This window comes from Papio anubis, chromosome 9 (genome assembly GCF_008728515.1).
Source record: "Papio anubis isolate 15944 chromosome 9, Panubis1.0, whole genome shotgun sequence".
NCBI lineage: Eukaryota > Metazoa > Chordata > Mammalia > Primates > Cercopithecidae > Papio > Papio anubis.
The window spans coordinates 104,965,550-104,990,110 of record NC_044984.1 but is presented as its reverse complement, the minus strand read 5'-3'; the positions used below and the strand labels follow the sequence as shown (position 1 = coordinate 104,990,110).

The window sequence follows — 24,561 nt, the reverse complement described above, 5'->3', positions numbered from 1 at the left end:
CAGGTTGAGGATCCCAGGGGGCTGGTATGGGGACATACAAAGCTGAGCTCTGCTAGGTCCAGAAGCTGCCCAGTCAACCAGCGAGAAACTCTAAGAGTCCCTTGCACCCTCAGCATGTAACTGTGGGGAGAGAAAGAACCTTTTTAAAGTTTTCTTGAAAGTTTATTTCAAAATAATTTTTTAGAATTAGGCCAGGCACGGTGGCTAATGCCTGTAATTCCAGCACTTTAGGAGGCTGAGGCAACGGATCGCTTGAGGTCAGGAATTTGAGACCAGCCTGGCTAACAATGGCAAAACCCTGTCTCTACTAAAAATACAAAACAAAATTTAGCTGAGCATGGTGGTGGGCACCTATAATCCCAGCTACTCAGGAGACTGAAGCAAGAGATTCGCTTGAACCTGGGAGACAGAGGTTGCAGTGAGCCGAGATCATACCACTGCATTCCAGCCTAGGCAACAGAACGAGATGCCGTCTCAGGGGAAAAAAAAAAATGTATAGAAGTTACATAGAGAGATAAGGTGCAATGGCTCACGCCTATAATCCCAACACCATGGGAGGCTGAGGCAGGAGGATCGCTTGAACTCAGGAGTTTGAGGCCAGCCTGGACAACATAGTGAGACCCCCCCGTCTACAAAAATTAGCTGGACCTGGTAGTGTGTGCCTATAGTCCCAGTTACTCAGGAGGCTAAGGTGGGAGGATCCCTTGAGTCCAGGAGTTTGAGGCTGCAGTGAGCACTGATCGCACCACTGCATTCTAGCCAGGGTGACAGAGTGAGACCCCAACTCCAAAAAAGCAAAACAACAACAACAAAAAACAAAAAAAACAAAAAAACAAAGGGTGCAATGAATAACCTTGCAGGGTTATTCGTTGAAGCACTGAGGTGGGAGGAGATTGGAAACAACCATAGGTGTCCATCACTAGTAAGATTAAACACATTCCTGCAGGGGGCTCCTGTGCAGCCGTGACAAGGCGTGCACTTCATGCAGGATGCACTGGCATAGAACCACCTCTGAGATACTGTGTTAGTCTTCTGTGGCTGCTGTAACAAATGGCCACAAGCTTGGTAGCTTAAGATAACACATTTATTATGCTGCAGTTCTGGAGGTCAAAAGTCCGCAATCCGTCTCAGTGGGCTCAAGTCAAGGTATGGGCATGGCTGTGTTGCTGCTGCAGGCTCTGGGGGAGAATCTGTTTGCTTGCCTTCCCAACTTCTAGAAGGGCCCATATGCCTTGGATTGAGGCCCCATCCTCCATCTTTTAAAGCATCGAATCTTCAGATCTTTCTGACTCCAGCCTCTGCTTCTGTCCTCACAATCTCTTCTTTCTCCTGCCTCCACTTATCAAAGACTCCTCTGATGACATTGGGTCCACTAGGATAATCCAGAATCATTCCCGCCATCTTGAGAGCTGCAACTTAATCATATCTGCAAAATTCTTTTTGCTATGTAAAGTAATATACAAGTTCAGAGATTAGGGCATGTGCATCTTTGAGGGGGAGCATTATTTTGCCTACCACACCCTAAAGGGAAATAAGGTTCAGAGCAGTATGTGGGTTCACATTTGTTTACGAAAAAAAAATAGAAGGTTGGGGGAGAGTGTATACTCATGTGCTTATGAGGGTATAGAATACTCCAGAAGGCGACGTAGGAAACCGGTCAGAGCAACCGCTTCTGGGAAGGAGAATGGGTAGAGGGGAGATTGACTCGTCATAGAATATCTTTTTATATAATTTAAATTTTTTACTACATGCATAGATCACCTATGTTAAAAATAATGTTTTAAAGCAACACCTACTCTTTGTAAAAGTTCACGCCTCCCAGAAGCAGAGAAAAGCCCTACACCCTTTTCTTCCAAAAATAACCACTGCGAAGAGTGATCCTTACGGACCAAAAAAAAAAAGCATCTGTATTTCTTTTGAGTTAGATGGGGTCATCCTGTAGACTCTGCCGTAATGTGACTCCTCTGCTTGCTCTGTGGCTGGCGTCTTTCCACGTCCTTATGTGAATACTCAAACAGCACTAGCAGCTCCTGCTGCTCAGAGGTGCATTCACTGATGTAGCTGGTGGTGGATGTTCAGAAGGTTTTACTGCTTTTCAGAGCAACCCCAACACTGTAATGTCTGTCTTTTTTTAATTGGAGTGAAATTCACATGATGTAAAGTTAACCGTTTTGAAGTGAATAATTCAGTGGCATTTAGTAAGTTTCACAGTGTGCAGCCTTCACCCTCTATCAGAATATTTTCATTGTTTTTCTTTGTATTAAAATTAAATCATTTTTCTTTTTAAAAAATACCTTGTTAGCTGCATGGAACATTTTTGTCACCCCAAAAGGGAGCCCCCTAAGCCATTAAGCAGTCACTCCCCATTCTTCCCTTCTTCCAGCCCCTGGCAACCACCAATCTGCTTGTTCTGTTCTGGACATTTCATATCCTGTTCTGGACATTTCGTATCAATGGAATCATACAATATGTGACATTTTATGTCTGGCTTTTTTCACTTAGCATGGTATCTTTGAGTTTCATCTACATTGTAATATGTATCAGTACTTTCTCTGGCTCTCTCTTTTTTTTTTTTTTTAAATGGAGTCTTGTTCTGTCACCCAGGCTGGAGTGCAGTGGCATGATCTCAGCTCACTGCAACCTCTACCTCCTAGGTTCAAGTGATTCTCCTGCCTCAGCCTCCCAAGTAGCTGGGATTACAGGTCCCCACCACCATGCCCAATTAATTTTTGTATTTTTAGTACAATTGAGGTTTCACCATGTTGGCCAGGCTGGTCTCAAACTCCTGACCTCAGTGATCCACCCACCTCGGCCTCCCAAAGTGCTGGGATTACAAGTGTGAGCCACCACACCTGGCCCCCTTCATTTCTTTGTAGGGCTGAATAAAGTTCCATTGTGTGGATAGACCCATTTTGTTGATCCATTCATCCGTTGAGGGACAAGTGGGTTGTTTCTACCTTTTGGCTTTTGAGAATAATGCTGTGGAAAGCTATGAACTTTTGTGTACAAATAAGTGTTTGTACACAGGACTCAAAGTCCCTGTTTCAGCTCATTTGGCTCTATATCCAGGATGTATGCCCTCCTACATACACTTTGTACTTTACACTAATTTCAGGCACAGTTAAAACTAAACTAACTTAAAACTAATTTGTCAGAAAGAATTGCAGAGCAAATACCAAGGTAGATGGCAGCAGGATGATAGATCTGGACAAATGTCTTCTTATTTTTCAGATCCAGAGGCAACAGGGACATGGCCACCTGGGACGAGAAGGTAAATGAATTCTGTGGTCTTGCAGCATTAGAGGATATCCTAACCTTGAGAGGATAATTCTGTTTGGTGTTTCAAACAGGAGAGGGAGAACCACCTGTTTAGATGTTTCCACTATACTGAAATATTTAAAATCACAATGATGAAAAGCTATAAAAGGACTTCACAAAACCTCCAAGTAGCCTGATATTCCACATCAGACCATTTTGAATCCCAGTCCTACATGTTAATAACTATGTGCGTTTTTTGTTTTTTGGGGTTTTTTTTGGGGTTTTTTTGAGATGGAGTTTCACCCTTGTTGCCCAGGCTGGAGTGCAATGGTGCGATCTCAGCTCACCGCAACCTCTGTCCCCCAGGTTCAAGTGATTCTCCTGCCTCAGCCTCCCGAGTTGCTGGGATTACAGGCATGCACCACCACACCTGGCTAACTGTGTATTTTTCGTAGAGATGGGGTTTCTCCATGTGGGTCAGGCTGGTCTTGAACTGTGCATGTTAATAACTATGTGTCCTTAGGCACAAAATAACTGTGCCCTTCAATTCCCTGAGCCTCAGTTTCCTTATCTGGAAAATAGTGAAAAGATTATTTACCAGCCCTGCCCTTGAAGGATTGTCGGGAAGATTTGATAATACAATGGTCTCAGAATGTTAGGCAAGTACTGAGCCCATAACAGGGCTTGGGCACAGAAAAGTAAAGTCACTTCTCCAAGATCACACAGCTAGAAAGTGGCAGAAATGGGATTTCACACCAGGCGTGGTGGCTCATGTCTGTAATCCCAGCACTGTGGGAGGCCAAGGTGGGCAAATCACTTGAGGTCAGGAGTTCAAGATGAGCCTGGTCAACATGGCAAAACCCCATCTCTACAAAAATACAAAAATTAGCCAGGCATGGTGGCATGCACCTGTAATCCCAGCTACTGGAGAGGCTGAGGCAGGAGAATCGCTTGAGCTTAGGAGGCAGAGGCGCGGTGGCTCATGCCTGTAATTCCAGCACTTTGGGAGGCCAAGGCAGGTGGATCACCTGAGGTCAGGAATTTGAGACCACCCTGGCCAACATGGTGAAACCCCATCTCTACTGATAATACAAAAATTAGCCAGACATCATGACGCACACCTCTAATCCCAGCTGCTTAGGGGGCTGAGGCAGGAGAATCGCTTGAACCTGGGAGGCGGAGGCTGCAGTGAGCCAAGATCGCGCCATTTTACTCCATCCTGGGTGACAAGAGCAAAACTCCATCTCCAAAAAAAACAGAAATTGGGATTTCAACCTGGCCTGACTCCAGAGGAAATGCTTTCCTCCTGTATCTTGTGGCCATCTCGAGTAGGAAATAGACTGTTTTTGATATCTGAGGCGCAGGTTTGTTGGATTTGGGGGGCATTGGTTGTGAAGATTGGGGGGCGAGGTAGAAAAGAAGTGTTGACTTTCACATCAGCTGTTCATCTTGAGGTTCTGGGGGCCTGGCCAGGCCAAGCTGGCAAGGGCAGAGCAGGAAGCTCAGGGCAGCAGCAGGGGTGAGTGGGGCAGAGTCTGAGAAGCAAATGTGAGGGTCAGAATGACCACAGGATGGTGATGATGGTGATTGTGTGTTTCATCAAATTGATGACCCCGGTAACTGTAAGAGTTAGGAGCCCCAGGAGCTCCAGGTATCCATAAGAGAGTCAGCATGGAAGAAAGGTTAAGTGGGAACTGTTCATGCTTTTCCTTCATTTGTAGTTCCCTATTAAATTAGGCAAACCAAAAAGAACATTCAGAAATGCTTAATGCCGATTAGACTGTGATGAAACCAGCTCACTCATACATAGCACGGGGAACTGGGTTAACCCATGCCACTGTTCTAGACACAAAATTTGACCATGTATATCAAGAATCTTGAAAATTCCCATATTCAAGCCTGGTCATCTCACTTATGGGAAAAGAACCCATAAAAAATAAAAAGTACAATTTATGGCACCATGTTTCTTAGCACATGAGACAACACTGTAGATGCACCTTATTTTATGTACCATGAAGAAAAAAAGTGAAACAAGCATGTGCTGCCATTTACTGTGATTAAAAGTAACACAAGCCTGAAACCGGTCAATTGTCAGGCCCAGCTGGATTTCAGAGCCGTTAAAATGTGAGAAAATGTGGTCTTAGGATTGGATTAAAAACCATCCAAAATGGTTAAAAAACATGCAAAATGCAATAATGAGACCATTTGGCTCCTTGGTAAGTTTCCTGGTCTCTGAACAGGTGTGAATCTGATGCATATAGTGGTAAAAAATAAGAGAGGAAATTGTCTGCTTTTTTTGTTTTGTTTTTTGAGATAGGGCCTGGTTCTGTCTTCCAGGCTGGAGTGCCATGGCATGATCTTGGCTCACTGCAACCTCTGCCTCCTGGGTTCAAATGGTTCTTGGGCCTCAGCCACCCTAGTAACTGGAATTACAGGCGTGCACCACCATCCCCAGCTAATTTTTTTGTATTTTTGGTAGAGACAGGGTTTCTCCATGTTGGCCAGGCTAGTCTCGAACTCCTGGCCTGAAGTAATCCACCTGCCTCAGCCTCCCGAAGTGCTAGAATTACAGGCATGAGCCACCGCACCTGGGCCACTGTCTTTGATTATAATTGTAAAAGATATAGACAGGTGGGAGAGAAAGAGGTAGACAGGTAGATGACACATAAGTTTGGTGTGCTGGGATTGTTATGAATTTATTTCCCTTTCTTTTCCTCTTTTCACAATAGTAATACTAAAAGAAATAGATCAAGGCTAAAGATCTGTTCATGGGGTAAAATGTAGCAGGTCAAACTGGGGGTATGCATTTGAGTCTGGGGGTTCCAAATGAGGCTGGGGGTTGCAGGAACGAGTTGGTGGGGTGAGGGCCTTGTCAGAAGCCCATACCAGGGTATAGGGACAGCAAGGGAAGTAGAGATTGAAATACAGGACCAGGGACACACCTTAGGGAACTCCCAGGGCCTGCAGCCTGGAGCCTGTTTGTCGTCACACAGAGGCTAGCCTGGGAGGGCGTTGTCAGGAGGGCGTTGTTGCGGGGCTGGGGAAAGGGCCAGGACCACTTGTGGCAAATAAGCCTCTTACTGGTTTGAAGAACATGTTCCTTTTCATGATCTGCCCTTATGGAATTAATTGTGTTTTGGAAAAAAGTTGTCTTAATGAGATTGCTTTTAGAATTTTTTGAGCGTTAGCTCTCCTAGTTTCTGAGAGGAGAACAGCTGTGTTGGGAGAGAGACTGGTGGGGTTTTGTAGCCATGGTGCAGACCTGGCTTGCAGTTCTGCTGAGATAGGCTCACCAGCCCTCCTCAGAGCCCCTCTCTGCCTGCTTCCACCTCCCAGAGCCTCAGTTTTCCTCTTTTGTAAAATGGGAATGATCACACTACCTCACAGAGTTGAGGTGAGGGTTAAACAAGATTGCATGTGGAAAGCACTTAGCCGGGTGCCTGGCTCCAGCCTGCATTTAAGACATGGGAGCTGCTGGCTCTGTCATGAGGATGAACCGCTTTTCAGCCATCAGCTGACCTTGTTCCTCAGCACAGGTGACTGCACTCAGCAGCCACCTCTGGGGAACTTAAGAGCCAGGTGTGTATAGAAATCCCTGCAACTACTGGGCTCATTTCGTGTGAGGCATGCAGAAACGCCCGGTGCAGCTGGGGTTCCTTACTCACTTCGGCTGCACATCGACCACGCCAGTACCCAGACCACACCCAGATGGGTTGAATTGGAAGCTCTGAGCCCAGGACTCAGGTTTTGGGGTGCCTTAAAGCTGCCGGGTGCTTCCAACATGCAGCCTTGCCTGGGTAGCCCCTCCCTCTGCAGAAGGAGGAGAGAAATAGCTGAGCTGTGTGTCCTGTGGTTTCCATGGCCAAAGCATCACTAGACATTGGCTCAGGCAACCTAGTCACACGGGTGGCAGCTCTACATTTCTACCTGGGTAACTTTTTCCTTTTTCTTTCTACACTTTTGTAAAACAAATTGCACAGTCCCTGCTCCTGGTTGACATGACTGATGTCACAGGCTTGGAGCAGACTCCCCTCTCAGTCATTCCCAGGGAAATAGGCAGAGTGTGTCCCCCTAGAACTGTCTTTAAACTCAACCCATTGGCGGGTCCTGAAATCCATTGAGTGGGCTACAATCAACCTTTTAAGAAATGAAATAGGGCCGGGTGCATTGGCTCACACCTGTAATCCCAGCACTTTGGGAGGCCGAGGCAGGTGGATCACTTGAGGTCAGGAGTTTGAGACCAGCCTGGGTAACATGGAGAAACCCCATCTCTACTAAAAATACAAAAAATTGCCGGGCGCGGTGGCTCACGCCTGTAATCCCAGCACTTTGGGAGGCCGAGGCGGGCGGATCACAAGGTCAGGAGATCGAGACCACAGTGAAACCCCATCTCTACTAAAAATACAAAAAATTAGCCGGGCGCGGTGGCGGGCGCCTGTAGTCCCAGCTACTCAGGAGGCTGAGGCAGGAGAATGGCGTGAACCCGGGAGGCGGAGCTTGCAGTGAGCCGAGATCGCGCCACTGCACTCCAGCCTGGGCGACAGTGTGAGACTCCGTCTCAAAAAAAAAAAAAAAAAAAAAAATACAAAAAATTAGCTAGGTGTGGTGGTGCACGTCTGTAGTTTCAGCTACTTCTGGGGCTGAGGTAGGAGGATCTCTTCAGCCCAGGTGGTTGAGACTGCAGTGAGTCCTAATCATGCCTGTGACATCACTCAAGTCAAGGGGGGGCAGAGTGAGACCTTGTCTCAAAAAAAAAAAAAAAGAAAAGAAAAGAAAAGTAAATAGAACAAAATGGAAAATAAGATCTCCTCACATAGTAACTTTAGGGCTAGTTATAGAATGTGTGTACACAAGTCAGTGTGTACTGAGAGGCAGGGTATGAAACGTGATTTCTTATTGAGAAACACTGCTCCAAACTCCCTTCCCAGCACAGGGCTTCGCCGGCTGTGAGAAAGGTGCAGGGCTGGGCAGTGTTCATGAGGGGTCCTGCAGGAGGAGGGGGCGCTGGACTGGGCAGCCTGGGTTGGAATCCTAGCCTCGCTTCTCACTGGCTGTGTGACCTGGGGCAAGTCACTGGCCTCGCTGTTCTCAGTCTCCTCATCCATAAACAGAGACATTGCAGTCCCTGCCCCATGGGCTTGTTACGGTATGTTAATGAAGGTCTTTGCACAGAGCTCAGAAAATATTAAACAGCAGGTATTCTAGGGATAGTTGCAATGATTACAGTTCCCACTCCTGTAAATATGTCCCATTAGTCTGCATGCAGCCCTGCCATTATCTCACCAGGCTGAGCGGCTCACCTATCAAGGCAGGAGGGTTCCTAACCCTATAGAAAATGGAGAGAGCTGGGGACCATGGCTTTAGGAGGACCTGGGCCACCAGCTAAACCCCTCAGCCTGTAAGCAGCCCGTCCTGCCAGAGCTGATCAGCTGTCACGGTGGCTGTTTTCATGAACCTCAGACTTCCTCCCCACCCTAGAGAAGGAAAAGTTTCTACACTTATTTAAAGACTTCCCTGATTTTAAAAATAGGCCTTCCTCAGAACACAGATCCCCTGGGGCAGGAGGGGAGAAGTGCTGGGGCAGCTGAGCCTGCTGCTTGGAGTCCTCTTGCCTCCCCACAGAGAAGAGATTTGTTCAGGGGTTTCATTCCAGCTTCCACCATCCAGGAGGTATGTTCAGCAGGAGCCTGCAGTCTGCCGGGCACAGAGGTCATGCTGTGAACAGTTGGGCCACATGAGAGTGTGATGGGAAAGGCCTGGCTGGCTCCTGAGAGCTGGGACGAAGAAGAAGACAGAGGACAGGGTGAGAGGGGGTTGCACATTCTACGCAAAAGAAGTCACGTGTGCAAAGGCCCTGTGGTTGGAGAAACCAGCCAAGTATGAAAGGCTCAAAGGAGACAGTATGGCCAGAGTGGGGAGAGAGGTGAGAGGGAAGGTCAGCTGGGCAGATAGAGGCTACAGCGTGCAAACAGGAGTGAACTTCTGGAAGGCATTGGTGTCTCTTTTTTTTTTTTTTTTTTTTTTTAAAAAAGAGACAAGGTCTCGCTCTATCACCCAGGCTGGAGTGCAGTGACGCGATCATAGCTCACTGCAGCCTCGACATTCTGGGCTCAAGTGATCCCCCTCTCTTAGTCTCCCAAGTAACTGGGACTGCAGGCGAGCACCACCACACCTAGTTAACTTTTAGATTTTTTTGTAGAGACGGGGGTCTCACTCTGTTGCCCAGGCTGGTCTTGAACTCCTGAACTCACGGATCCTCCCTCCTCTGCCTCCCAAAGTGCAAGGATTACAGGTGTGAGTGACTGCACCCAGCCAAAAGTTTTAAATAAGGGAGTGTGTCAGGGTCCCCGAGACCCTGTGCCCAGCATCAGTGACTCACTAGGAGGACCTGTGGGACTCGCATGCAGATGCGCTCCTGGTGCAGATTAATTACCATGAAAGGATTGAAATTAAAATCAGTAAAGGGAAAAGGCACGTGGGGTGAAGTTCAGAAGAAACCTGGCGCAAGCTTCCAGAGCCCTCTCCTGGGTTGGAGGCAGAGGTCCTAGGGGTCACAGTTCCTCCAGCAGGGAGTTGTGACAAGATGTGTGAAGTGTTTGCTAGCAGAGCAGTTCATTAGAGACCCAATGCCCAGAGTTTTCACTGGAGCTGGGCACAGAGGCACCCTCTGCCTGGCACTTAGAAAAGTTCCAGACTCTCCAAAGGAAAGTAGGAGTTCAGCATAAACCATGCTGTTTCCACAAGCAGTCTAGGCACAGTGAGCTGCTCTTATCAGGGAATGGTGGGAATTTTCCAGAAGTCCACGTTCCCAGATGCCAGTGGAGGCTAGGCAGGCCTGTCTGAGGAAGGCAGCCTCAGGCCTGCTGGGCTGGCCCTTTTCTGCACGGGGAGTGATGTAGTCATGCTTGGAGGGATGCTCTCCTGCAGCTGATAGAGAATGCAGCAGGGAAGGAGAGAGCAGAGAGGAGCTGCGACAGCCTCCAAGTGAGGTGGGGAGTTGGCCAGGGCAGTGGCAGAGGGTGGGGGAAGTAGGTGGCAGATCAGGGGTCACTTAGTTGCCGAAATGCACCAGGCTTAGTGCTGGATAGGGCTATAGAGGAGGGTGAGTGAAGCTAGGACAGGGGACAACTGCCCTGGCCCTGCCTGGGTGGCGTTAAGACCCTGGACCAGGAAGCAGCACACCTGGCTGCAAGTCTATGGACTGTCCACTGACAGGTGGTGGTTACCGTGTTGCAGGCCTCAGTTTGCTCCTCTGCTAAGGGAGGTAAGACTGTATCTCAGAACCTTGATCCCATCTCTTATTTATTTTATTATTATTATTATTGAGACAGAATCTTGCTCTATTGTCCTGGCTGGAGTGCAATGGCTTGATCTTGGCTCACTGCAACCTCCATCTCCCAGGTTCAAGCGATTCTCATGCCTCAGCCTCCCAAGTAGCTGGGATTATAGGCATGCACCACCCCCACCCCCACCTAATTTTTGTATTTTTAGTAGAGATAGAGTTTCACCATGTTGGCCAGGCTGGTCTTGAACTCCTGGGCTCAAGCCAGCCACCTGCCTCAGCCTCCCAAAGTGCTGGGATTACAGGCATGAGTCACCACTCCCAGTCCCATCTCTTAAAATATCATTTTTGTTACTTTAAAAAAAAAAAAAAAAATCTACTTTTCTGCCATGTTTTTCTCCGTATTGGCAGAGGAAAGAACAAAGCTGGTGGACTTGAGTTCCTGTGCGGGCTTCATCACTTACTTATGATTTTATGTTTTTTTGTTTTTTTGTTTATTTTGAGGTGGAGTCTTGCCCTGTCACCCAGGCTGGAGTGCAGTGGCACAATCTTGGCTCACTGCAACCTCTGCCTCCCGGGTTTGAGTGATTCCCCTGCCTCAGACTCCCAAGTAGCTGGGACTACAGGCACGTGCCACCACGCCTGGCTAATTTTTGTATTTTTAGTAGAGATGGGGTTTCCCCATGTTGGCCAGGCTGGGCCTGAACTCCTGACCTCAGGTGATCCACCAGCCTTGGCCTCCCAAAGCGCTGGGATTACAGGTATGAGCTACTGCACCCAGCCTTGTGTTTGTTTTTTAACAACTCTACATGAACATATATATAGCATAATAAAACAGCAAACAGGTATATATTAGGTTGAATCATATGAAATTGTCCATTTCTTCTAGTTTTTATCTACAACGATGGCATTTTTAAGTCCTCTTTTATATCAGAAAAGTTTTCTTGAATTATATCTTTGTTCTAGCCTATTAATCTAATTTCCTTATTCAGGGATTCCAGTTATGAGTATATTGGTTCCTTCTCTTCCCACCCCCACTAAATACTTCATTCACCACTTAACTCCCTGCAGGCTGGATCTCACTCCAAAAATGGCAGTTTCTTAGGGATAAACATTGTATTTGTTTTCATGCTGCTGATAAAAACATACCTGAGACTGGAAAGAAAAAGAGGTTTAATTGGACTTATAGTTCCACATGGCTGGCAAGGTCTCAGAATCATGGCAGGAGACAAAAGGCACTTACATGGTGGCAGCAATGATGAGAGAGAAGCAAAAGCAGAAACCCTGATAAACCCATCAGATCTTGTGAGACTTATTCTCTATCAAAAGAATAGCATGGGAAAGATTGGCCCCCATGATTCTATTACCTCCCTGGGTCCCTCCCACAACACATGGGAATTCTGGAAGATACATTCAAGTTGAGATTTGGGTGGGGACATAGCCAAACTACATCATTCTGCCCCTGACCCCTCCAAATCTCATGTCCTCACATTTTGAAACCAATCACGCCTTCCTAACAGTCCCCCAAAGTCTTAACTCATTTCAGCATTAACCCAAAAGTCCACAGTCCAAAGTCTCATCTGAGACAAGGCAAGTCCTTTTGCCTATGAGCCTGTAAAAATCAAAAGCAAGCTAGTTACTTCCTAGATGCAATGAGGGTACAGGTATTGAGTAAATACAGCTGTTCCTAATGGGAGAAATTGGCCAAAACAAAGGAGGTACAAGGTCCATGCAAGTTTGAAATCCAGCAGGGCAGTCAAATTCTAAGGCTTCAAAATGATCTCCTTTGACTCCATGTCTCACATCCAGGTCAGGCTGATGCAAGAGGTAGGTTCCCATAGTCTTGGGCAGCCCCGCCCCTGTGGTTTTGCAGGTTATAACCCACCTTCTGGCTGCTTTCATGGGCTGAGGTTGAGTGTCTGCGACTTTTCCAGCTACATGGTGCAAGCTATTGGTGGATCTACAATTCTGGGGTCTGGAGGACTGTGGCCCTCTTCTCTCACAACTCTACTAGGTGATGCCCCAGAAGGTGCTCCCATCCCACATTTCCCTTCCGCGCTGCCCTAGCAGAGGCTCTCCATGAGGGCCCTGCCCCTGCAGCAAATTTTTGGCTGGGCATCCAGGCGTTTCCAAACATCTTCTGAAATCTAGGCGGAGGTTCCCAAACCTCAATTCTTGACTTCTGTGCATCTGCAGGCTCAACATCACATGGAAGCTGCCAAAGCTTGGGGCTTCCACCCTCTGAAGCCACAGCCTGAGCTGTACGTTGACCCCTTTCAGCTATAGCTGGAGCAGCTGGACACAGGGCACCAAGTCCCTAGGCCCATGAAACCATTTTTTCTCCTGGGCCTCCGGGCCTGTGATGGGAGGGGCCACTGTGAAGGTCTCTGACATGGCCTGGAGACTTTTTCCCAAGGTCCTGGTGGTTAACATTAGGCTTCCTGCTACTTATGCAAATTTCTGTAGCTGGCTTGAATTTCTCCTCAGAAAACGGGTTTTTCTTTTCTATCACATCATCAGGCTGCAAATTTTCCAAACTTTTATGCTTTGCTTCCCTTATGCAACTGAATGCCTTTAATAGCAGGCATTGAATGCTTTGCTGCTTAGAAATTTCTTCTGCCAGATACCCGAAATCATCTTTCTCAAGTTCAAAGCTCCACAAATCTCTATGGCAGGGGCAAAATGCTGCCAGCTCTTTGCTAAAACATACCAAAAGTCGCCTTTACTCCAGTTGCCAAAAAGTTCCTCATCTCCATCTGAGACCACCTCAGCCTGGACCTTATTGTCCAGATCACTATCAGCGTTTTGGGCAAAGTCATTTACGAGTCTCCAGGAAGTTCCACACTTTCCCACATTTTCCTGTCGTCTTCTGAGCCCTCCAAACTATTCCAACCTCTGCCTGATACCCAGTTCCAAAGTTGGTTCCACATTTTCGGATATCTTTTCAGCAATGTCCCACTCTACTGGTACCAATTTACTGTATTAGTTTTCACACTGCTGATAAAGACATACCTGAGACTAGGAAGAAAGAGGTTTAATTGGACTTACAGTTCCACATGGCTGGGGAGGCCTCAGAATCATGGCAGAGGTGAAAGGCACTTCTTACGTGATGGCAGCAAGAGAAAATTAGAAGCAAAAGCAGAAACCCCTGATAAACCCATCAGATCTTGTGAAACTGGTTCACTATCACGAGAATCACATGGGAAAGATTGGCCCCTGTGATTCAATTACCTCCCCCTGGGTCCCTCCCACAACTCATGGGAATTCTGGGAGATATCATTCAAGTTGAGATTTGGGTGGGGACACAGCCAAACCAAATCATATCTAATAGGTTTGGTATCAGCCAAACCTATTAGAAAAAAATGCAAAGTTTCACCCTCCAACCCAGTCCCTCCCTCCTCCGGGGAGTTGGGGCTGATTTTGTCAGTTTTCCCATAAATGTAGATTGAGGACCCCTTTCCCTGTCGGTGCATGAGGTCTGCAGGCCGGCCACACCGTGGTGTGGTGCTCTGTGGTGTGGGTCTTCCATGGCATCCTGGGCAACAGACTTTGAGGTGGTTTCTAGTTTTGGGCTATTGAAGCAGGACTGGAGCGAGCACCCGTGTGCACGTGGGAGTCTCTTGTCAAGTCAGGCGATAAGGGCATTTTAAATGTTGATAGAAAATAAGGTAGCCATGGTGGCACGCACCTGTAGTCCTAGCTACTTGGGAGGCTGAGGCGGGAGGATTGCTTGAGCCCAGGAGTTTGAGGTTGCACTCCAGCCTGAACAACAAAATGAGATCCCATCTCAATAAAAAGGAAATAAAATTTTGATATAAATTGGTTTAGGGCCAATCCCCTCCTTTGTCTCCAAGGCTGGCACATCAGAGAGACTCAAATATTTTTTTCAAAAGATGAAAGGAACTGCCCTGTTACCCTCCTAGGAAGGGTACACCCATTTACATGCCCAACAGCTGGCATACAGGAGTGTCCACTTCCCTCTGCTTCTGTCACCCTGCCACAATGTGTGGCACGGTGTGACTTCAGGCAAGCGGTCTTGCCTCCCCAGGCCTCAGTTTCCCCTTCTGGAAAATGGAGAGACTGCACCTACCTGCCCTGCCTACTACTTAGGCACGTTAAAAGTATCAAGCAACAGCAGGTGGTGTGATCAGTGAGCTCTGAGTAAAAGGAGCAGCTGTCGCTGTTGTTGGCTGCAGAATCAGGCTTTCTCCAAGTGGTTTTGGGCCCTGAAGAGGTTGGCTTTCTTCTTGGAGTCCAGGACAAACGTGTGGCCCAGAAACATAAAGGGAAAAACAGTACTTGGTCTACAGACTACCCTGGCTAACTCGGGCACACGTCCTCTGTCCTGGTTTCCTGTGACTACTGTAACAAACTGCTACAAACTGGGGGCTTCAACAACAGGAACTCATTCTCACCAGTTCCAAAAACCAGAAGCCCAAACTCAAGGTGTTGGCAGGACTGGCTCCTGGAGGCTTTGGGATGGGAAGATCTGTCCCAGGCCTCCGTCCCAGCCTCTGGTGTTGCTGGCAGTCTTTGGCTTGTAGGCATATCACTCTGACCTCTGTGACTTCACGTGACCTTACCCTCTACGTGTCCTTTTCTCTCTCTTTTTTTTTTTTTTTTTGGAGACCAAGTCTCATTCAGTCTCCCAGGCTGGAGTGCAATAGCATGATCTCGGCTCGCTGCAACCTCCTCAGTAGCTAGGATTACAGGCGCCTGCCACCACGCCTGGTTAATTATTTTATTTATTTTTAATTATTATTTATTATTTTATTATTATGATTATTTTTGACACAGAGTCTTGCTCTAACGCCCCGGCTGGAGTGCAGTGGCATGATCTCGGCTCACTGCAGCCTCTTGAGTTTAAGCGATTCTCCTGCTTCAGCCTCCTGAGTAGCTAGGATTACAGGTGCCCACCACCACGCCCAGCTAATTTTTGTATTTTTAGTAGAGACAGGTTTTCACTGTGTTGGCCAGGCTGGTCTCAAACTTCTGACCTCAGGCGATCTGCCCACCCTGGCCTCCCAAAGTGCTGGGATTACAGGCGTGAGCTACCGCGCCCGGCCAATTTTTGTACTTTTAGTAGAGACGGGGTTTCGCCATGTTAGCCATGCTGGTCTTGAACTCGTGACCTCAAGTGGTCCACCCACCTCGGCCTCCCAAAGTGCTGGGATTACAGGCGTGAGCTAACGTGCCCAGCCCCTTTTCTCTTTTTATAAGGACACCAGTCACCGGATTTAGGGCCTACCCTAAATCCAGTATGATTTCATCTTAACATCTTTAGTTACATCTGCAAAGACCTACATTCCAAATAAGGTCACATTCTGAGGTTCCAGGGGGACAGGAATTGTTGCGGGGGGTGTGCACGATTCCACCTACTCTACCCTCTGAGCAGGTGGCTCTCCGGTCACTGGCTGCCTGGCTTTCTGTCAGCTGTGTTTTCTAGAACATAGTCTCCAAGTCATGGAGCCCAGGGGCAGATCCTGCTTTTCCAGTTCCCCACGGTGTGTGAGCTTGGACAAGGCCCCCCATCACCAGGACCCTAGAGGATGGCCTCAACCTCAGGGTTGTTAGGAGTTGAAATGAAATAGTGCGTGGAAGGAAGTTAACAGCATGCGGAGATGATATGAGATGTGATAAAATAAGCAACCATAGTAATACACGTTGCTGCCATTGTGTGTTGGAGTTTTGGGGTGAGGGTGGTAGTTAATATGCAAATCAAGTCCCCAAAAATAGCTCTGGGAGGGAACAGGGAAATAGAAACTGAAGGGACATCAGGCCATGGGAATTGGGAGTTGGCTGACTTTCTTAAAAAGTACCTTTTTCTCCGATTGTTGGATAATAATGAACTAGGGACTTTCCCCCTCCCACAGATGGCAGCTTCCGAGCCTGTAAAAATAGGCATCCACAAAATGCTTTTCTCTCCTTCACTTCTAGGTCTGTCTTCTTCACTTTCCCCTTCTCTCCCTGGTGGTAGTTTTTCTGGTCTAATACCTGTAAGAGAGGTCAGCAATATGTTTACCCTGAAGGAGCAGTGCCTAAGATTTTGTTCATTCATTCATTTATTAACCATTTCTTTTTTTTTTTTTTTTTTTTTTTTGAGATGGAGTCTCGCTCTGTCACCCAGACTGGAGTGCAGTGGCGCGATCTTGGCTCACTGCAGCCTCAGCCTCCCAAGTAGCTGGGACTAAAGGCATGCGCCACCACGCCCGGCTAATTTTTGTATTTTTAGTAGAGATGGGGTTTCACCCTGTTGGTCAGGCTGGTCTCCAGTTCCTGACATCAGGTGATCTGCCCGCCTCGGCCTCCCAAAGTGCTAGGATTACAGGCATGCCCCACCATGCCCAGCCTCTTAACCATTTCTTGAACCTCTCCCTGTGACTGAGGAAGAGTCTCTGCCCTCCCAGCGTTCGCAGCCCAGTGTGGTGGGGACAGTGTCCCAGTAGTTGTTAAGATGGTGTGACGTACACCCCAACCGGGATGAGGGAAAATTAAGGAAGGCCTCCCAGGGAAGGTAAAATCTAGGTATAAGACCTGGAAGATAGATGGGATGGGGACAGGCCATGCGGAGTCCTGGAAGCAAGAGAGCATGGTCCGCTCTAGAACTACAAGTTCCATGTGGCTGGAGGATGGCAGAGGCAGGGTGCTAGGAAGGAATAAGGCTGGCAGGGAGACCAGGGTCTGGGGAAGCCAAGAGAGCTGGGACTTGATCCCAAAGGCAGTTGTGGGCGTGGGGATCGCTGCACAGCAGGGACACAGTCAGGTTGGCATTGGAGAAGGAGGACCCTGGCCACAGGGAGGTGGAGGGAGGGTCAGGGCAGGCTCTGGGGAGGGAGAGGGGATGATGGAGTGCCAGCTGGGTTCAGGAAGTGAAACTGATAGGGTGTGAGGGAGAGGGAGGAGCCAAGGACGATTTTCTGTTCTTGGCCTGGGCAGACAGGTGGAAGTGACAGCATGCCCTAGGGGATGTGGAAGGAGGAGTGGACTGGGAGAGAAAGATAAGAAATCAGTTCAAGTGGGTCACAGCAAACCAATGACCCAGCAGGATCTTGAACATCAGATTGGAGTCTTTGATTTGAATGTGAACCGCATCAAAAACACAAGTGTGCTAAGACCCCCAAAGAGAGAGAGTCACCGGCTCGAGGACAGGGTCAGGACTGAGGTCACCAGGACTCCTGGTGCGGGGCAGGGACATGGTACAGGAGGCTGAGGAGGGCAGCCAGAGATAGGAGGAGAAGCAGGGGGCGAGATTGCCAAGCAGAGCAGATTCAACAGCGTCAAAGAGTATGGGACAGTCAGGCAGGCTGGAGTCACGGTCACAGGCTTTGATATGGAAAGGTGACCTCAGAGGAGCATCAGAGTACAGTGGGGACAGCAAGGACTCTTGCACAGGAGATGGATCTGTGAGGGTGTCCCACATCAGCAACTCCACCTGTAGACTTTCGGGGTTATAAGTGACAGAAACACAGCTCAGTGTCACTTAAGCCACAAAGCGGCTGTATCCGCTCATGTAACTTAACAGCCTGAGGGATGCAGAGGCAGGCAGTGGGCAGAGAAGTGAAATATCCAAGGATGTGATGAAGCTGGAGGAGAGGAGTTTCAGGATTTTTTGTTTTCTTTTTTTGAGACAGCCTCACTCTGTCGTCCAGGCTGGGGTGCAGTGGTGTGATCTTGGCTCACTGCAACCTCTGCCTCCTGGATTGAAATAATTCTCGTGCCTCAGCCTCCCAAGTAGCTGGGATTACAGGTGCCCACCACCACGCCTGGCTGTTTTTTTGTGTTTTTAATAGAGATGGGGTTTTGCCACATTGGTCAGGCTGGTCTCAAACTCTTGACCTCAAGTGATCCGCCCATCTCGGCCTCCCAAAGTGCTGGAATTGCAGGTGTGAGCCACCGCGCCCAGGCGAATTTTTGTTGTTAAGGGATAATCATAGCTGGCACTTCCAGAGCTGGGGGCTGCTCCGAGCCAGGCACCAAGGTAGGTGCTCTGTGCGCCACACTGGATCAGTCTGTCCATGAATGCCAGGAGTCCGGGGTGCATGGTGAAGCTGCTGAGGCCCACCACATTCTCTTGATTAGCCCTATCTTTGCCCTTTTCTGGAACTTTTCTGCTTCTGGCATGACAGACTCTTGACAGAAAACCAGAAATGTTTTCTGCTCTGCTGAGTGCCCTAGATATTTTCATCCCAAATTACTAAAAGTTGCTTCTTCACTGGTTGCAAGGTTTCAGAAAGAAAAATTTCCTCTTCTGTAAAATATAAATGCGGTTTTTGCAAAGTACCTTGAGGTTCCCACCCTACTGAGAAATAGGACAGGCTGCTCTTGTCTGCCAGGTAAGGTGTTTCCAAAGGAAAGTATGGAGTCAGGCGCGGTGGCCCATGCCTGTAATCCCAGCGCTTTGGGAGGCCGAGGCGGGTGGATCACTTGAGCCCAGGAGTTTGAGACCAGCCTGGGCAACATAGCAAAACCCTGCCTCTACAAAAAAAACCAAACAATAAAAAATTAGCCAAGTGTGATGGTATGTGCCTGTAGTTCCAGCTACTCAGAGGCTTTTGTGGGAGGATCGCTTGATCCCGGGAGGTCAAGGCTGTGGTGAACCGTGATTGCACACTACACTCCAGCCTGGGTGACAGAGCGAGACCTTGTCTCAAAAAAGGGAATTATGGCCAGGCACGGTGGCTCACACCTGTAATCCCAGCACTTTGGGAGGCCGAGGCGGATGGATCACCTGAGGCCAGGAGTTCGAGACCAGCTTGGCCAACATGGTGAAACCCCATCTCTACTAAAATTACAAAAATTAGCCAGGCATGGTGGCAGGCACCTGTAATCCCAGCTACTTGGGAGGCTGAGGCAGGAGAATCGCTTGAACCTGGGAGGCAGAGGTTGCAGTGAGCTGAGATCGTGCTACTGCACTCCAGCCTGGGGGATGAGAACAAGACTTCATCTAAAAAAAAAAAAAAAAAGAAGGAGTTATGGCCAGTGGCTGCCTGGAGAGCTTAAGTATACCCTGGCCCTGGCTGTGGCCAGCCCTGGGAGTTCAGAGACATTTGGTCTGGCCGAGATGAGCCCAGCGTGGGAGATGAGGTATCAGTGCCCTCAGCCAACAGGTGCATGATGGGCTTCTGCTCAAGGTCATATGTCACACAAGAATTGGGGGACACAGACCCTGACTTCATGGAGGGTAAATGCTAGTGAGGAGGGAGAAGGAATAAATATATGACTGCACAAAACAGTTTCTAGTTAGAAACTAGCATAAGGGCTCTCAAAGGAAAAGTGGGAAGAGAAGTTATAAATGGAAGGGGAACTGATTTAGATTTTAGGGGTCAGGGAGGGTCTTTTTGAGGAACTGACATTTTAGCTGAAGTTTCAAGCAGAAGTAAGAGTAAGCGAAGCTCGGAGTGGGGAGAAGAGCATTCCAGGTTGAGGGAACAGCCTGCATGATGGTTCAGTGTGGAGCATCAGAGGGATAGAAGAGTGGCTGGAGTGTGGCGAGGAAGCTGTGGGGAAGGAGACATGCCGATTCCTGGAGGGCCATGAACTACAGGTACACATATGTTAAACTAGTAGATATGGTCCCTGGGGCTCTGTTTATTTTTCCTTTCAGCTTTTTTTTCTCCCTGTGTTTCCAGTTGATGTTTTCTATTAAGTTCGTTGATCTTTTCTTTGGTAATATAAGTCGTTAAGCCCATCCATTGATTTTTCATTTCATATATATACTTTTCAGTTCTAAAATATCCATCTGGATCAGGGTTGGGTTTTTTTTTCCCCCTTCTTTTTTTGTGGGATGGAGTTTCACTTTTGTTGCCCAGGCTGGCGTGCAATGGTGCAATCTCTGCTCACCACAACCTCCTTCTCTCGGGTTCAAGCGATTCTCCTGCCTCAGCCTCCTGAGTAGCTGGGATTACAGGCATGTGCCACGATGCCTGGTTAATTTTGTATTTTTAGTAGAGATGGGGTTTCTCCATGTTGGTCAGGCTGGTCTCAAACTCCCGACCTCAGGTGATCCGCCCACCTCGGCCTCCCAAACTGCTGGGATTACAGGAGTGAGCCACCGTGCTCAGCCATCTGGATCTTTTTTGTAGATTCCATTTCTCTATTAAGATTTTTATTTGTTCCCTCATTAAGTTTATGTTTTCTTTGAAATTCTTGAATATATTTTTGTAATATCTGTTTTCAAGTCTTTGTTGGCCAGTTCTATCATTTCTATCCACTTTTAGTCTTTTTTTTTTTTTGAGATGGAGTTTCACTCTTGTTGCCCAGGCTGGAGTGCAATGGCGCAATCTCGGCTTACCGCAACCTCTGCTTCCTGGGTTCAAGCAATTCTCTTGCCACAGCTTCCCGAGTAGCTGGGATTAGAGACATGTGCCACCATGCCCAGCTAATTTTGTATTTTTGGTAGAGATGAGGTTTCTCCATGTTGGTCAGGTTGGTCTCGAACTCCCGACCTTAGGTGATCTGCCCACCTCAGCCTCCCAAAGTGCTGGGATTACAGGCGTGAGCCACCGCGCCCAACTATTCTGAGTCTTCTATTAGCTGATTTTTCTATTAGTTGTGGGCCACATTTTTCAGCTTTATCTGTCTAGTAATTTTTATTGTATGCCAGACAGTATGCATCTATGAGGTTGAGTTTATGTTGTTGTCTTCCTAATAGAGTATTGAGTTTTGTTCCAACAGGCAGTTAATTTACTTGGGTATCAGCTTGTTCATTTCAAGGCTTATTTTTAAGCTTTGTTGGGATGAGTGTAATGTGGCCCTTCCTATAAAGCTAGATTAGGTCTACTTATAAGGCCATGATTTTTCTGGGATTTCTGCTGAATGCTTAGGGTGTTCAATAAGGTCTCTCTACTCTGGCTGTTGGGAACTCACATATCTCCCAACCCAGTCCTATGTAATCTCTGGTAGTTGTTCAGCTCACAGCACCCCAAGGTTTTTTGGGTTTTTTTTTTCCTGAAAGTTATATTTTTCCCTGCCTCATGAAATCTTGTTCCATATACACGATGTTTAGGACTCAGCCAAAGTCCATATTTTTGGATCTCCTCCTTTGCATAGCTTTCCTATTTCTGGTACATTGCCATGCAGATTCCTGAGGGGAGGGAGCCTCAATAGCTTTGAACTCTAGTCTTTGCCTTCACAGTCCAGAAAGTACCTCCAGGCACAAAGGCAGGGTGATTGTGGGGTGTGCCTCATTCATTTTTCTTCTCTAAGGGATCACAGTAAATTTCACATATTTTATCCAGTTTTATAATTGGTTATGGCAGGAGGGATAATCTGTTTAGTTACTCTATAGTGTAATAAGGCCAGAAGCAGAAATCTCATTCTTGTGTATGTTTACACTCATGCTTTTATACATTCTAAAACAGTATATAATATTTTCCATGTATTTAACATTTTTGCTTAAGTGTTATGACATTGTTATTATTCTTCTATATCTTTCTTTTATAATCAACATTTTTTAGGAGCTATCCACATTGCTAGATTCATTGTTGCTTAACAAACATTTCAATATTATTGAGTGTCTGCTAAGTGCGAGGCATTGTTCTAGGTGCTGGGTATACAGTTGTACTTGATACTTAAATGTAAGCCAGGCACAGTGGCATGTACCTGTAATCCCAACTACTCGAGAAGCTGAGGCTGGAAGGTTGCTTTAGCCCAGGAATTTAAGACCAGCCTGGGCAACATAGCAAGACCCCATCTCTAAAAAAAAAATTGTTTTGATTAGCCAGATACAGTATAGTGTGCCATAGTCTGAACTACCTGGGAGGTTGAGGCAGGAGAATTGCTTGAGCCCAGGAATTCAAGACTGCAGTGAGCTATGATTGCACCCCTGCATCTAACCTGGGTGATAGAGTGAGATCCTCTTTAAAAAAAGAAAAGAAAAGAAAATTAAATGTAAGGTCTTCCTCTAAAGTATCCACTGACCAAAAGAAACTAGCAGGAAACAACCACTGAGGTAGGAGGAAAACCAGGAGACTGTGGCATCCTAGAAGCCACTGAAGGAAGCGTTTGAAGAAAGAAGTGATTGGTCTACCGTGTTCAGTGCTGCCAAGTGGGTACACATGGGCATCACCAGTGACATACTGAGATGCAGTTAATTCATTTTAACTGCTGTATAGTGTCCCATCACATGAACAGAGAATATTCATTCCTCTATCTCCCACATTTAGGTGAATTTTCTTTTTCTTTTTTCTTTTTTGAGACAGAGTCTTGCTCTGTTGCCCAGGCTGGAGAACATGGCTTACTGCAGCCTCGTCCTCCCAAGCTCAGGCAATCCTCCTGCCTCAGCCTCCCAAGTAACTGGGACTACAGGTGTGCTACCCTGCCTGGATAATTTTTTTTTTAAATTTTTCTAGAGACAGGGTCTTGCCATATTGCCCAGGCTGGTCTCAGCTTCTGGGCTCAAGCAGTCCTCCCACCTCAGCCTTCCAAAGTGTGGAGATTACAGGTGTGAGCTATCACACCTGCCCAACTAGGTGAATATTTGCAATAAACGTTTTTGAACATGTCACCAATTTGCGCACATGTGCCCAAGTTTCTCTTTGGACCCTATGTAGGGATAGAATCACTAGATCATTCAGAAAGATACGCACAATTTCAGCTTGACAAGATCATGCCAAATTTCTCCTCAAAACGATGGTGCTGGTGCCTATAGAACTTCAGTAGTCAAGAGACCCCATTGCTTCACGCCCTCACCAATATTTGATATAGATTTTAAGACTCTTGCCAACCTGAGGAGTGAAAAGATGTGCCGTTGTTACTTCACTCTGCGTTTTTCTCAGTATTATTGGGGATAAGCATCTTGGCTATTTGAGTTTTCTCTTACATGACCTGCCTGTTAACGTCCACTGCCCAGTTTTCCATGGAGTTTTTCTTTCTCTTTTTGCTTTATAAGATTTCTTTATATATTCTGGTTACTAAGTCTTTGTCTATCAAATACATTGCAAATATTTATCCCAGTCTGTGGTGTCCCAGTCTGAGGTATGTCTTTTAACTTCATAGGTTGTGTGTGTGTGTGTGTGTGTGTGTGTGTGTGTCATAGTAAAGTTTATAGTTTTGATGCGGTCAAATCTATGGATTTTGTGTTTGCTTTTGTGTTGTTCGTTTGTGTTTTGAGACAGGTCTCAACCTGTCGCCCAGGCTGAAGTGCAGTGGCGTGATCTCAGCTCACTGCAACCTCTGCCTCCCAGCTTCAAGCGATTCTGGGGCCTCAGCCTTCTGAGTAGCTGGGATTACAGGCATGCGCCACCATACCCAGCTAATTTTTGTATTTTTTGTAGAGATGGGGTCTCGCCGTGTTGGCCGGGCTGGTCTCAAACTTCTGACCTCAGGCAATCCACTTGCCTTAGCCCATGGGATGAGTGCTGGGATTACAGGCATGAGCCACCGCGCCCAGCGGTGTTTCCAAAAAAAAAAAAAGTGTTTTTTAAAAAAAAACTTTTTGTGGTGTTTTGTGTTATTTAAGCAATCTTCCCTATCCTAAGCTCATGAAGTTACTGGCCTAAGACTTTTTAAGTTGTTCCTTTTTAAATACACTTTACACATTGATGAAAGTGCATCTCAGATGTATTCTGTGTCGGGGGCAAGGTGGGGAATGGATTTTTTTTCCTATTGAGAAAGCCAGGTGTCCCAGCCTCTCCAGCCTTTCTTTCTCGTGAGTCTGGACTGCCACCCCATCTCCTCTAGGCTCCCTCAGGGACATTGGGCTCTCTCTTCCCAATGAGGTAGGAGTAGTCCCAATGAGTAGTCATGTAGCCTGCTCTTGCACTCATACCTATACATTTCAATTATTTAACTTTACGTAAAATTTGATACCTGGTAGGGCAAGTGGGTAAAGTGGAGAAAGGGCACAGGGATATTTGCTTTTGCTTTAAACAACTGTCTGTGTGAATAACGCTGGCTGAACTTGGAAAATGTCCATCTGCCACGCGCCTGTCATGATGTGTGGCGTGATGGGTGGGGATCTCATGACTTCTCTGTGAAACTCTGGGTACTTTTACTTTTGGCTTCCCCTCCCCACGCCCTGC

At 47.2% G+C, this 24,561-nt stretch overlaps 1 protein-coding gene and 1 long non-coding RNA gene across 5 annotated transcripts in view; one reads left to right on the top strand and one right to left on the bottom strand.

Moving 5' to 3' along the window:
* Positions 1-24,561, top strand: part of HVCN1 (hydrogen voltage gated channel 1) — a 40,764-nt gene that overhangs the window by 2,932 nt on the left and 13,271 nt on the right. For 3 of the 4 annotated variants that reach the window (XM_017946201.2, XM_009181721.3, XM_021922920.2), the window contains one exon: positions 3,232-3,271. In XM_017946201.2, the coding sequence (XP_017801690.1) occupies positions 3,251-3,271 (21 nt within the window). In that variant the 5' untranslated portion in view covers positions 3,232-3,250. Of the gene's footprint in view, positions 1-3,231; positions 3,272-19,878; positions 20,085-24,561 lie in introns of those variants that run through there. The other variant, XM_009181722.4, reaches the window with a different exon arrangement.
* On the bottom strand, positions 8,397-23,461 carry LOC116268931. Its single transcript, XR_004176200.1, has 3 exons — positions 23,128-23,461; positions 16,360-16,534; positions 8,397-9,032 (listed from the first exon to the last, which is right to left on the bottom strand). It is a non-coding gene; the product is annotated as an uncharacterized LOC116268931 (long non-coding RNA).